Source organism: Harmonia axyridis, chromosome 1 (assembly GCF_914767665.1).
Source record: "Harmonia axyridis chromosome 1, icHarAxyr1.1, whole genome shotgun sequence".
NCBI lineage: Eukaryota > Metazoa > Arthropoda > Insecta > Coleoptera > Coccinellidae > Harmonia > Harmonia axyridis.
In genome coordinates, this window is record NC_059501.1 from 27,941,643 (window position 1) to 27,956,429 (window position 14,787).

At 32.3% G+C, this 14,787-nt stretch overlaps 1 protein-coding gene across 7 annotated transcripts in view; it reads left to right on the forward strand.

Annotated features, from left to right (window-relative positions):
- Positions 1-14,289, forward strand: part of LOC123688903 (cyclin-dependent kinase-like 1) — a 29,469-nt gene extending 15,180 nt beyond the window's left edge. For 4 of the 7 annotated variants that reach the window (XM_045627650.1, XM_045627649.1, XM_045627651.1 and 1 more), the window contains exons 2-7: positions 1,509-1,698; positions 8,232-8,517; positions 10,726-10,833; positions 12,849-13,078; positions 13,355-13,489; positions 14,169-14,289. In XM_045627650.1, the coding sequence (XP_045483606.1) occupies positions 1,509-1,698; positions 8,232-8,517; positions 10,726-10,833; positions 12,849-13,078; positions 13,355-13,489; positions 14,169-14,270 (1,051 nt within the window). In that variant the 3' untranslated portion in view covers positions 14,271-14,289. Of the gene's footprint in view, positions 1-1,493; positions 1,699-8,231; positions 8,518-10,725; positions 10,834-12,848; positions 13,079-13,354; positions 13,490-14,168 lie in introns of all 7 variants that reach the window. The other 3 variants (XM_045627648.1, XM_045627647.1, XM_045627645.1) reach the window with 1 other exon arrangement.
- The last annotated feature ends 498 nt before the right edge of the window (positions 14,290-14,787 follow it).

Sequence of the window (14,787 nt, forward strand, 5' to 3'; positions counted from 1 at the left end):
TCCTTATGAACCATATGCAAAAACTTACCATGTTTTACATTCTTCTTTTTTAATGATAGATATCATTAATTACATCTGCCAAATTCCCCTTTATTCAGTAGCATTTTGTGTTTACTATTAATTTGGTGATAATTCGTATTAAGTTATAAAATCGATCACTATGCCTAATTTTAATACTAATAGTAACTTGAAGTCGGTTTCAAGAAGGGGTGAAAAATCTACAGCATGGTTCAAATAACAGTTCCTGAAAATTTCATCTTTTTGGCGTGAAGGGAAAAGAAATAGCTGAAAATTCAAGACGAAAAACAGTTTTTTGTGAATAACTCAGAAAATATCCATTTTAGGGCAAGGGTGTGATGCATACACTCACAATATTTTTTAACGTAGATTCAATATCTGCCATAAAAAAATGGGGTTCTAATTTGAAAAAATTGATTTTTCACGATTTTGTCATCCCTAACTTTGAAAGCGATTTTTTCACCCCCTGTATCATGAATCGCGATTTCTATTTTTAAAGTGGATACATCAATCTTACATCTTAAAAAATCCCAAAAATGAAAATTTTCCATCCAAAAACCTCGAAGTTATTCTTGTTTCAGCGGAGCTCTATTTTCGATTTTTTTTCGAATTTTCCCGCTCAGAGAGAATTTTCCAACCAAAACTGAAAAATGTTACATCGAAATAACTTGAAATTTTCTAAGGAATCTATTTCTGCAATAAAAAAATGGTGTTCTAATTTGAAAAACGGAAGTTGACGTCATTTCCGGAAAAACCGGAGGTGCTCATGCCTTGAAAATATTTTAGATTTCATCAGCATCGTGAAATACTTATAAGTGCTGAATTTCATGAAAATACGTTCAGTAGTTTCCCGTATAAATATGGGTGAGGTTCTTTGTGAAAGACCCTGTATAGATTGAAAATATAATGAAATTAATATTTCTTCGAAAATACGTTCAATAATAATAATAATGATATGAAAGATATATATTCTGATTAAGTATATAGATCACTCGATCTTGATCGTGAATTAATCTCATAGTTTGTGACAACCAAGATCGATGCATTTCTAGAGGAATTATATAATATACCTATTAATAATAACTAATCTGCTAAAATTGCTGCAATAAGTACCCCACAATCACATTCAGCTTTCTACCTAAGGAAAAACAATGAAACAAATTCAGGTACATATTTCAAACCGAACTTTCTACTGCCAAAATGCAGATTTTTTTTCTGTCTTGGTTGAACTCCTTTGGCTCATCAATCAAGTTAGAAAAAATATAACTTTCCCCATATAAGAAAAAAATATAAAAATAACTATCATGTTTCCCCATACGAGAAAGAAATATAATAATAACAATCGTGTTTCCCATACGAGAAAAAAAAAATAATAACAATCATGTTTGTATATTTCATAACTTGAATAACTGGAATTATCTGAAAATATCTAACCATTGTACTTGATATATTACAATTTTTTATCTCAATTTAAGGTTACTCTGTTTTAGGACCCGAACTTCGTCGAAAAATATGGAAAGATATGAAAAGCTAGGAAAACTTGGCGAAGGAAGTTACGGCGTAGTATACAAATGCAGAAATAGGGACACTGGAGAAATAGTAGCTATAAAAAAGTTCACGGAAAGTGAAGAAGATCCGCTGATTAGAAAAATAGCTTTGAGAGAAATTCGACTTCTCAAGGTAAGGAAACCTATGAAAAAGCATCTAGAATATGGGAAATTGAAGTACATATACTATTAACGCCAATTGCTCCTTTTGTTATTATAAAGATCAAATTAAAATATTCGGTGGCCATCAAGGTTTCTGGATTTAACACGTTTAGATTCGAATGTAACCAAAGGAAAAAATCTAACGATGTTGGGAGAACTTGGTGGCCACCGGTTGGTTAAGAAAAAAATTATCCTAAAATAGTTGATCAAAAGTTACTCTAAATTTCGCGTCGTATACCCTCGTGGAGATTAAGTGTAAAATCTGCTGTAAATAGTTATTTACAGCTTTCTCTACTATTCATACGAGTTCAAAACTAATCTCAAAAATTCTTAATATGCCTGACACCTAATGCAAAGCCAATATCGTTTTCGGATGGAATCCACAGAAGTTATGTATTTTTTCGATAATATAATCACAAGTATGGAATGGGATAGTACACAATATATTTCTCAAATCACTTCAAAGACAGAAATCTATAAGTGTAAGGTAGGAACTTCGAGTAGACCAACTATCAATTTTGTTTAAAATGCACCTCCTTCCATTCTGTAACTATTCTACAAGGTGTCCAAAAAGGGTATCGGGTATTTGTTTTGTCGCTGCATTTAAGAATGAGTGACGGGGGGGATTGTGAAGGGGATCGTGATGTCCGCAATTTTTGGAGTTTCAGTGACGATGGAGCAGTACCCAGGAACGCATCGCGCTTTTTGCGTACGAGAGTATTATTGCAACGGTGATTCAATAGTAGCCTCTCAACAATCTCAACGTTTATATCGTGAGGAATATCTTACACTCCATGCACCCTTGATGACTCCATTAGAAAATGGATCCGAATGTTCGAAAATACAGGTGCGACGATAAAAATTCAAGAATTTGAACGCCCTCGTTCAGTCCGCGACGAAGAAACGGTCCTTATTTTCATGAAAATCGACGAGGCCAACTACTCAATGTAATTAGTGACCGTTATTGCGATATGCTGCGAAACTTTTTGGGTCCAGAGTTACTGGAATTTCAAGGTTATAATTCAAGAACGTGGTTTCAACAAGATGGGGCCACTCGCCATACAACAAATCAAGCAATGGTAGCTGTTAAAGAATTATTCCCTAATAAGGTCATTTCGCGTAGGGGTAACATCAACTGGCCTCCCAGAAGCCCCGACCTTAGTCCACTTGACTATTTTGCATTGGGGTACATTAAAAGTAAGGTGTATGAGAATAATCCAACGAATTTGACCCAATTGAAACAAAACATAAGGTCAGAAATGGCAGCAATATCGAGAGCTATGTGTCAGCGTGTGATCGCCAATTTTCGTTCCAGATTAGAAGAGTGCCTGCAGCGTAACGGTCACCATTTAGATAACAGAATCTTTTCCAAATAATTTTCCACTTCATGCTGTAATGATTAACACTAATTTTTTTTTTAAATTGTGACTAGTTTTTGTTTTATTGAAGTTACAAATACCCGAGACCCTTTTTGGACACCTTGTACTATAGTATGCTCGACAACCATCCATTTGAAACCAAATATAATTCATGGGTGTATTTTCCAATAAATCAAAAATGTCATTTTCCAAAAATATTTGGAATTGACAGAATTATTATCGGCCCAAAAATTTAATATCCTGCCATGGCCAGCCAACACTAACCCTGAACTCGTGTTGGTAATGAGTTGCGTGTAGTTTATTTTAAGCCCAAATAAGGGAAAATATAAAATTAAATATTCCAGAGCGTGTAAAAAGTCGCCTTGTCGGTCCATAATATTTGGCCATGCCCCTAAGTATCTAATTGATTTAGGTACCATCTACAAAATTGAACTCTGCATTCATAATCTGACAGATCTTGAACAGGGATAAGGTCAATAAGGTGGAATGGCTGAAGAGTCCTTTTCAGAATTTTATGAATAATTTTGTCCCTTATATCCAATTGCCTAGTTACTCGTTTGTTGCTGGTTCTTGGATATGATTCAAAATGCTGCAGAACAGTTGCTGTACAATCCTCACCAGGATGGCAATTTTAACATATTTTATTACTTTGTACCTTTCCCGTAAGAGCTGGCGATCTCACATAAACTTCACTGAATTGTTTTTATTTGGTGAACTGCCATATACTCGCCTAACTTTACAAGCTTTTCTATCACCATAAATCAATAAAATATCGCTGTACCTACTCTTCATCAGACAACATTTTGAAGAGTACTATAGTCTTTTGAGATATAATTAATGAATGTTTAATTTTATTTTTCTGACAATCAGTTCGTTCCTAATCAGTTATGCATAATACGTGCAAAAATACAACTGATATTTACAATCAATACCAATGCGAAAAAAGGATCGCGAAAAATTAATGTGTAGGTAGTCGTTCGTTTAAAGTTTAAAGACAACATGTTTATTGAATGAAATACTAATTCAGGCATTCGACAGTAAAAAACATCTGACAAACTCCTCATACATGCAGAATTAACATAAAGTTGCGAATATTCTATTACTATCATCAAAACTATAACTTTCAATTAAAAGCAAGATATACTTCAATGTTTTTCAGCGTTATTTCGTCAGTTTCTCAATGAAAATAAGGTTTTTTTATAACATATCGTTGAAAAGGTTCAATAATAACGCAGATTTTGCACATTATTTCTATTAGGGTTTATGTGGCGGAATTCTGAGTTAACTTCGACCAAAGATTAGGGCTAAAGAAAATTTTATAATCATTTTTTCTTGACTACTAAGAAGTAATCATTTCATAAAAATCTACATGGGACCACCCTTCTCTGAGATGAATTTTCCACTCTATCCAATGGTGTACAATGAATATGATAGTTTTTAAGTTTTGCTATGTTTTCAGTTATAAAATTGTGAAATGTTACAAAATATTATAATCTTGTATATGTTCAGAACCAAAGATAATTGGGCCATTCTCTAAAAAAACTTGTTTGTTGCAAATCACCTTGTAAGATTTGGGCAGAGGTAACTTGGGCGCCATATGTATATAGAAGAACTTTCTGCAAAATTTCTAGTTGTTAGCGCAGTCAAAATCATAGAGATTCAAGCACAATATAAAATAAATAAAGAAGTTAAGAGCTTTTAAGCACTCATTCATTTCTGCGCTACTTTCACTCTTGGAGACCGCATAATTTTTATACACTGAAAAAAATATATGCTATATCCAAGACTAGTAGTCTTGACTGGAAGCAATATTAGACTCATATATCCGCAAGCATAACTTGACTCAATGCAAGATGCACGTTATTCTTAAACGTAAATCTTCACTACAATTCATATGAGGAAAAGTAAACTTGAGAATAGTATAATAACTTTTATATCAAGATGAAGGATTACTTTAACCAAGAATAAGCCCACTTGGATCGAACATAGAACAATCTTCTGGCAAAACTTTCTTAGTTTTCGATTAAGAATAAGGCTTCTTGGAATGAGTATAGAACATTCTTCGAGTAAACCTATCCAAAACTTCGAATAAGAATAAGACTTCTTGGATCGAACATAGAACAATCTTCTGACGAAACTTCCTCAGTTTCCAAATAAGAATAAATAAAACTCGGTGGTTTACAATTCTTTGGGTATATTAATCGCTAGAGGTAACATTACGTCCGAGATTTAGGGTACTTCATTGTGTACGATTACTGTAGATTTGTACGAATTGTAAGGAATATAAGGTTCTTGGTACAACTCTACAGTAATCGTACATAATGAAGTACCCTAAATCTCGGAGGTAATGTTACGTACCTCTAGCGATTAATATACCCGAAGAATTGTAAACCACCGAGTTTCGAATTGTATTATACTTGAGTTACGTGAAATGAAGTTGAATTTATTTTGGAAATCATCTATTATCTCTTCAAATATAGAGAAACTTGTACCTTTCAGCTTTCAGGCAGTATTAACATATTAGGTATCACGATATTATTTATCTCGACAAATCATATTGGGCATATATCGTATAATCCCTCAATATTGGTTTTTGAAATAAATGACATCCTCTGTTAGGCAACAGATTATTTTGGAGAGAAGATCGAGTTTTTTTTTAATGATTAAATATGGAAGGTCTAATATCACATCGTTAAAAAACGGATAGCTGATGGAGGGATAACAACAATAATTATTTTCTCCGAAGGATCACTCAACATTCCATATTTTTCTTATGAGGTACCTGAAAATGGAATTTTGGGTGATAACAAAATTTACAAAGGAAAAAATTGAACACATTTTATTTTCTCAACATAAACATAAAACATTCGTCAAAAATATATAATATATTATCATAAAAAAAACGTATAACAAAAATTAAAAAAATATATCTTTGTTTCCTAAAATTAGAACAGGTACTAAATTTGTATCACCTATTGCATGAACTATTGTGTGAACATACTTGAGTACATACCGACGACTCTACTGTCTTAATCCACTTCTCAGTGAATTTCATCCTTTTTCCGATATTAGGGATCAATTCCTTAATTAGGCTTTCTGTTAGTTTTGTTATATTATCAGGTGTTATTCCATGCTCTGAAAACCCAAAGCGTGAATTTCAGTATAAAATCTAATGATACCTGGCCAACAATCAATCTGTTAATTTTTTCATTCAGACCAACGAAGTGCATAAAACAATTTCTCAGAATATCTGTAAATATAGGTACTCACCCTTGAATATTGGAATCAAATCGGCCAATTCCCATTCGTCTAGAATTTTTTCCATAATAATAAATCACAAAAAATATTATGAACACTAAACTATAAAAAACTGTTCCTGCTCTCTTCGACTTCGAAAATGTCTGCCAATAAACTTTCCACTTTCCACTAGTTCCAACTATCTAGACTAGCATCATGCGCAAGCCCTATCATTCGCTCCGACCAACCACAATCTGCGCAGGAACAAACGGCCAGCCGTAGTAGAGCGTATCTGGTATTTGGCTTGCGTATATTAGTATTTGGATGAAGAATAGTGTATGCTTCAGAAAAGCAGTAGTTGAATTCACAGAAGATATTTTAGATTTCAACCAAGATAGCTATTCTTAATATAATCAGTGCAACTCTTCCATCAAAACAATTTTTACTACAATTGAGGATTAATATTCTAGTTATAAGAATGGTTTTCTTTCAAGTCAATATCAAAACTAGACTTCGATCGACTTCTATTAATTTTGACTCATGTATTAAATTTTCTCTAGAGGAAACAAAATGATTTTCAATGGATCTTGATAGCTATTCTTGCTTTTATACTAGTGATCTTGTTGAATCGAGAACACGAAATTTTCAGTTAAATACAGGGTGTTTCCTAAACATGCGGCAAAAATTCAGGGGGTTGTTCCTTGGACTATTTTAAGCATGTTTTGTCCTTGAATGATTTTTGAAAAACCTCTTTGTTTCGAAGATACAGGGCGAACAACATTTTGCATATTTTTAAAATTAATAATAGTTTAAATAAAAATGCGTACCGCACTGTGTTTACTAAGTAGGTACAATTTATTTTTAAATTTGTTTAACAACATCCCCGGACTTAAACCCCTTAGATTATTTCCTATGGGGCCATCTAAAATCATTAGTTTATACCACTCCAGTAGAAAATGTGGAAGACTTGCGAAATCGGATCATTGCTGGGTGTAACTTAATAAGAAATGATCCTGGTGTTTTTGAAAGGGTTCGGCAGTCAATGAGGAGAAGATTGGATGCTTGTATGCTGGCTAGAGGTGGTCATTTTCAACAGTTTTTGTAGGTTGAGTTGAATTTTCATGTAATTTTTCATAATAAAATGTTATTATCTGAAATTTTGTTTCCCCTATATCTTCGAAACAAATAGGTTTTTCAAAAATCATCAAAGGACAAAATATTCTTAGAATAGTCCAAGGAACAACCCCCTGAATTTTTGCCGCATGTTTAGGAAACACCCTGTATATTGTAATCTTGGTAAACAAGTTTATGTGTGTTCTTGAAATGAAAGAATGATATTTTTGTTTCAATTAAAATAGTTTCAACGCAATATTAAAACAACTTAGATTTAGAATATTTGTTCAAGATTATCCTTATACTTGAATGTAGATTACAATTTTTTTCCGTGTAGGTATACATTAATCTCCGAAGTAGCAATTAGCACATGGATGAAGAAGCGTCGAATATATACTAACTTCACGTCAGTGTTTTCTTCATTTCTTTTATTAACCACTATCCCGTCCCAGACTCCATCTCTTGATGAGCCACTGATATTCTTGGCATTGAAAACTTTTTTTTTCATAAAACATTAAGCCTAAAACATGAAACATTAAATATGAAACATGAAATATAATACATAAAATATAAAACAAGAAACACAAAAAATAAAACATAAAACGTAATACATTAAACATGAAACATTAAACATAATACATAAAAAATTAAAACTTACTTACTTTTCCGTTCGAATAAAACATAAAACATAAAGAAACAAAATAATTTCAAAATATAAGAACAAAATAATAAGTAAGTTGTAAATGAATCTCCACTCATAATCATTCATTTGCAGAATCTCAAACATCCCAACCTCATCAATCTGATAGAGGTTTTCAGGAGGAAGAGACGACTGCATCTAGTGTTCGAATTTTGCGAGAGGACTGTTCTCAACGAATTGGAAAGGTTTCCGAGAGGTTGCCCTGAACTATTGACCCAACAAATTGTATGGCAAACGCTGAAAGCAGTCTCTTACTGTCACCACCACGGCTGCATTCACAGAGACATCAAGCCGGAGAATATACTTCTCACGGCAACAGGAATCGTAAAATTGTGCGATTTCGGTTTCGCTAGAATGTTGAGTAAGTTGCTAAGCTGATTTAATTTTTTCTAACCGACCTGTTATACTCTTTTCCATAGAAAAGAAACACCAGAAAAAGATAACAATATTTAAAATTCCAAATAATTCCCGAAATTACACATTAGTGAAACATCCTCGCGAAAGTCACTCGGGTAAAACTTACTCGCAGCGAGTGAAATTGCGCACTGCCTTAATAGTCCAGTAGATAAATACATTTTACCTGGAAAAAATTCCGAACTCGATGAAACTTCTACAGGTTGGTCGGGGGTGCTGTGGCATGACTCTGTCAAGTTATCCAACACGAGGACCCTGTGCTAACTTGGGGAGAGCCGAAGAACCTCAACATTTTCGGACTTTTTCAATTTTTTGCTCATAACTTCTAACTTAGTAGTTTCCGACCAGATCGTTAATCTTCAAAGTTGTAGACCATTGAATTCTCTATAATTTTGACAGACTTTTTCGTAAACCCAATATCATTTGAGATACAGTCGATCAAAATAATAGTCCAGTGACAAAGCAAAGAAAGTGGGGTCTGCTAGAAAAAATTCCGAACTTAATGAAACTTCTACAGGTTGTTTGGGGGTGCTGTGGGATGATTTTGTCAAGTTCTTCAAGACGAGGACCCTTTGCTCAAGAGGCTGAAGAACCTCAACATTTTCGGACTTTTTTCGTTTTTTTCTTATAACTTTCAACTTAATTAGTTTTCGACCAAAACGTTCATTTTCAAAGTTGTAGATAATTGAATTCCTCATAATTTTTTTCACAGAAACTTTTTTCTAAACCTTATATCAACCGAGATACAGCCAATCAAAATTAGAGGAATTTTCTCAAAATGTCAAAAATTGTCAAAAAACAAAGGTTTTGACCCTCTTACTAACAATTACCAGCCGTTCTATGATAATTATAGTAATTACTCATCAATATTGACATATTGAACATAAGGAGGTGGAAGGGGGAGGTAGCTTTGACTAAAAGCCTATGTTTATATGAAGAGTAGATATTTCAATGTTATGGTGGCATGTTACCATCTTACTGTAAATTCCTATCAACCCATAATTATTTTGAACCGTAATAATCAGATCAACTGGGTAACATCAATAAATAATAACCAAGAATTAATTGAAAATAATGATTTTATATAACCCGAAAAAAGTCCAAAAATGTTGGGGTTCTTCGGCCCTCCTCAAGTTAGCACAGGGTCCTCGTGTTGGATAACTCGAAATTTCATCATGTTCGGATTTTTTTCGACTGGGACAAATCCTCGAACGAGCCGAATTAGTTTATAGTTTCTCTAAAAATAGGGAAATTCCTAACTAATTTCCTTTCACGCTTCTTCTCTATTATTTTGAATGAAATTATATTTGTGTTTATGGATTTCACAAGAATTGTCGACTCAATGAGTTGCAAGGACTTCTTGGTTCATCTCTCGCGCAACTATAGAGGCCTCGTTTACACTAAGCGAACCTCGATGAGTGAAATCCTTTAATGCGCGGAAAAATTTCTCGAATGAATTGCATCTAGTTTAAGTACGCGCAGCTTTAGGTCCTGAAGAACAAAATATCATTCAGTTCTGAAATTTGCATCAAATGTTTTTGGCACTTTTCTGCTCAAATATTTTCATCGTTCGAACTCCTTATATATTTTTATGTATCGGATTTCCTTGGGTTGTTAGTTTTCAAATAAATTGGGTTTCTTCAAAAATTTGGACTTGCGATTGAAATTTTGCTGAATAATTTTTTACAAAACTGTATCAGAGTGGAAAGACTAGTAAAGTCATTTTTTACTCAGACTTCGAAATTAATGACTCTGAGTTTGAAGTTAGATATTCTTTTAATATTTCATACACAATATTTTTAATCACATTTCAACTCATTAATAATATGATTTTAAAAATAACTGAAACTGTTCGAAAAAGTTTGTTCCAAGTTTATATCATTCATTTTTATGAAAAGAATATCGAACAGTTATCAAAATTTAAATTTTGAAAATTATATTGAAAACACATTTGTTCATCGCTTTCTACATCAAAAACTAGAAATTTCAAAAGAACTTTGAAGCTGTTTCCTATGAATAGTCTAAAAAACATATTGGGTTGTGTTCTTGAGCTTCGAAAAAACAATAAATCTTAAAGGTTGCAAGTTTCACCACACCAATAGCTTGCCGATGATTATAATGAGATTGTTCTTGTCAACAAAGTTTTATTTTTCAGGTCCAGGTGAAAATTATACTGATTATGTAGCAACCAGATGGTACAGAGCTCCAGAATTACTAGTAGGTGATACACAGTATGGTACTCCTGTAGACGTATGGGCGATAGGTTTGTATAACTACTGATATTTCTAACAAATTTTGATAGTTGAAAAATTCATTAGGAACAAAATTTCACACCAAAATTCCTATAATAATCAACGTCATACTAAATAATTTTATTTTCTTAAATATCTCGTTGTAAATACTATTTCTCCGATCTAAATTTCCTTCACCTTTTGAGTTTTTTGAACCTATTTTGCTTTCGAGTCAACCGAAAAGATACAGAAAGCTTAATGCTTACTTTTTGAACGAAAAAATTTGTTGTCTCCCATTTCGAAATTTCTGGCTACAACTTTTGTTAGTCGGTCTAAGAAAAACCACACATACACTGAAAAAAATGTACACTGTAACCAAGACTAGTACTCTTGACTGAAAGCAAACATAGACTCATATATCCGCAAAGATAACTCTATTCAATTCAAAAAGCACCTTATTCTTATACCTAATTGAAACTCACATTTGTTTCCATGAAAAATAAAATTGGATAAAGTAGAGTTATTTTCGTTTCACAATCTGAAAATACTTCAATTAAAAATAAGTCTCATTGAAATGCATATGACATGGTCTGCAAGGGAAACTTCCCTGAGTTTCTGATTGAATTATAAATACTTCAAATAAGTATAAGAATAAAAACAGCTTCACTTCAAACAAGAATAAGTATGTTTCAAAAAACCCTAGTTACATTTGTATTGAATTATCTTTCTACTCAAGGCAAAGATAGGAATACTTCAATTGAGTATACTCTTTCTCTGAACAACTTAATTATACATTCCAGAACAACAATCAATAGGGTTGAAATAAGAATATTCAGAATTAAAACAATACTTTCCATGGATTGAATGGAAATTGATCTTCATTTGTTTGAAAATCATCAAATTTCGGTCCAAGCATAGCAAAACTCAAATCAATCCATAAGTGCTCTTGGAAAATGAAATATCTATTTCAACGTACAAAAATGGAACAAGAACTATATTGAGAGATATTACCAATATTACTTTCTGAAATGAACGACATTGTAATGGCTTGATATATACAGGGTATTCTAATGAAGTAATTCTTGATGTTCAAATATCGGTATTCAAGTATCACATTGTCATGAGTGATGCACATTTTGAGAGGGTTTCAATGATATAAGGCAAAGGTTAATTTTCAAGTTTTTTCTATTTTGAAAATCAGAAAACCACTTATGAATAATACTGTTTTGTTTGAAAATATAAAATAATTAAATTAACTCAATAATTTTAAGGCTATTACTAACTAAATAAGAATCTCCAATGTAATGCACTATTGAAGGAAAGACTTGCCTAATATCATCTAGTGGAAATATCAAATAATTTTCTGTTTTTTTTTTACATCAAAGGATTGGAAGTGCTAGTTGATATGAGTGATTTCGAACGCCTCACATATAAAAAAACATTTTTTCAAATCAGTTTTAAGAACTAATAAGCGAACAATTTGACGAAGTCGAGGATTTACAGAATCAGATGTAACATAACAGAGAATATCCAGTTTTTTGTACCGAATACCATTTTTTTTAAACCATTTGATTTCTAAATAACTGCTCCACTCGTAGGTGAACTGATGTTGGAACTTATATTGTTCAAATTGAGGAAATTCATTAACAGTTTTACCAGTTTCTATAGAATCTATTAATTCGCGTGACGAAATGCAACGAGTCGCAAATATAAGCTGATTTTTTTTTAGCAATAGTTAGGGGAAGATTTTTTCTACATTGTACACTGTCTGCAATTTTTTTCAGACTTCTGTGTTTTGCTTCGAATGTCATACAAGATATTTTGCTCAATGGTCCTGTTTTTTTTTTTAAATACTTGGATAGTGAAGCAGAAAATGATGTTTTGGTTTTAAAGTCATGTTCGGAAATAGACTCAAATGTAATTTAAGATATTTATCGATTAGTAATTCTAGGTGATTCAATTATCTACTTCATAATAGTCAGATGGCGTGAATTACAAATTCAAAATATTCAAGTTTCGCTTATATTTAATTTTTTTCAACTTGCAGGTTGCGTCTTAGCAGAACTCATCAGGGGTGAGGCAATATGGCCAGGAAAATCTGACGTGGATCAACTGTATCTTATCAGGTGTACTGTAGGAGACCTCATGCCACGACACATGCAGGCTTTCAAGAGCAACGACTTTTTTCAAGGCATCATTCTGCCAACACCACAGCAATTAATTCCGTTGGAATCTAAATTTCCCACAACCAATGAAGTCACAATTGATTTTCTAAAGGTAAAATAATTCTTCCAAGCATTAGATCGTAATTCAGAAGTCGATGTCCAAATATACCTACCTGATTGACGTTAGGAATAATTTCTTCAACTTTATTTTTGGCAAAGGAAATACTATATGTATTCAAAAGCATGCTATGTCAAAAATGTCAACGTTCCTTCTTCAATAATTTTTTAGAATAGAGTAGAATAGAGTACCACATTACCATAATAATAATAAAGTAGAAAAATTTATCCTTTCTCGCGATATCCCTGAGTAAATTAGCGTTCTTTCTAGAAATGCCTGGATAAGGATCCTTCCAAGAGATGGACCTGTAGCGAATTATTAGGACACGAATACTTCTCGAATTTTCATTTCAAAGTCGAAGAAAATGAAGTACAGAATACAGAGAAAATATCGAGAGGTTCTAGGGTGAGTAAATGATTTTCAGTGTTCCTCACAAATTAATTGGACAAATAAAAAACTAGGAAAGCATCGAAGAGAAGAGCTCCTGACTTGAGGTCAATGTTTTCCTCATTCATTTTTCGATATTATGCTTGAATTTTCTTTGTTTTTGGTGTTCCTTTCAACACTACACTGAACTTTTTCCAATTTAATCTCAATGTACTTTTTTTTTGAGAAGTTAGTTGATCACTATTGAACTCAATTTTTCGCCAAAATTTTCGTAATTTAAATGACGTGGGAGTAACTTAAATCTACGAATCCCGTCGTCTTTCTGTCAATGTCGCTTTGAGGTTAAATCGACATTAAACGACTTTTGACAGAACAAAAAAAAATTCAAAATGATGCAGTTGATTGGTTAATTCTTTGCGTAGCGCTACCTTAAGGAAGAAAAGAAAAATAGGACACATGCTGAGCCGAGTCGCCAGAATTATCTTTAACAAAATCTAATCACGCCAGTATTTAAGACATTTTATTGTCATATCATATCAACTGTTGTTTTCGTTAGTCGGTACTTATAATAAATAAATAAATCAATTTTCTGAAATATTTTGCGAATACCTTTTTGGGTGTGAAAATCGCCTGTGAAATAAAGATAATTCAATAAAAATCATAAAATACATATTATATAAATACAATTTTTTTTCAGAACTCCAACAATGGAATGCAGTTACCCCATCTAGGGTTGAATAAGCCGGTAAGCCCGTTGAAGCAGAACATTCTACAGAAAACGAAACTTCCTAATATATGACAAAAACTTACTTTTCTCACAAAATAACTGGTTCTCCGGACTGAATATTTTCTAAGCGGTGTTAACTATGAAGTAACTTATACCTTTATTTGGAGTGTAAATATACATGTATATCAATATATTCTTTCTTTTCAAGGATATTGATTTTAAAATGTATAATAATTCCTCAAAAAATTTATTTTCTTTAGTAATATATAGGTAACACTAGATACTGTATCCAGTTTTACGTTTATAAATAAATATTTTTTTTCATACCAGCATAATCATCCTTGTTCTTTATGAACTCTAAACCATGCGAAGTTTCAATATTGAAACATGCCGTGTTTGTGTTTTAATACTTTAATAATACCTATAAGTAACAAATAACAAAAATAAGTGCAACTTTTTATTTTAAGTCCATGACTTTTCAATGAATATCTTTTCATATATCAAGTTCTTTAATACAAATTTTCTATTTTTCTAATTTCAATTGTTACTGTTCCTCAAAAATCCTAGCATTTCCAAAAGTAATATTTTT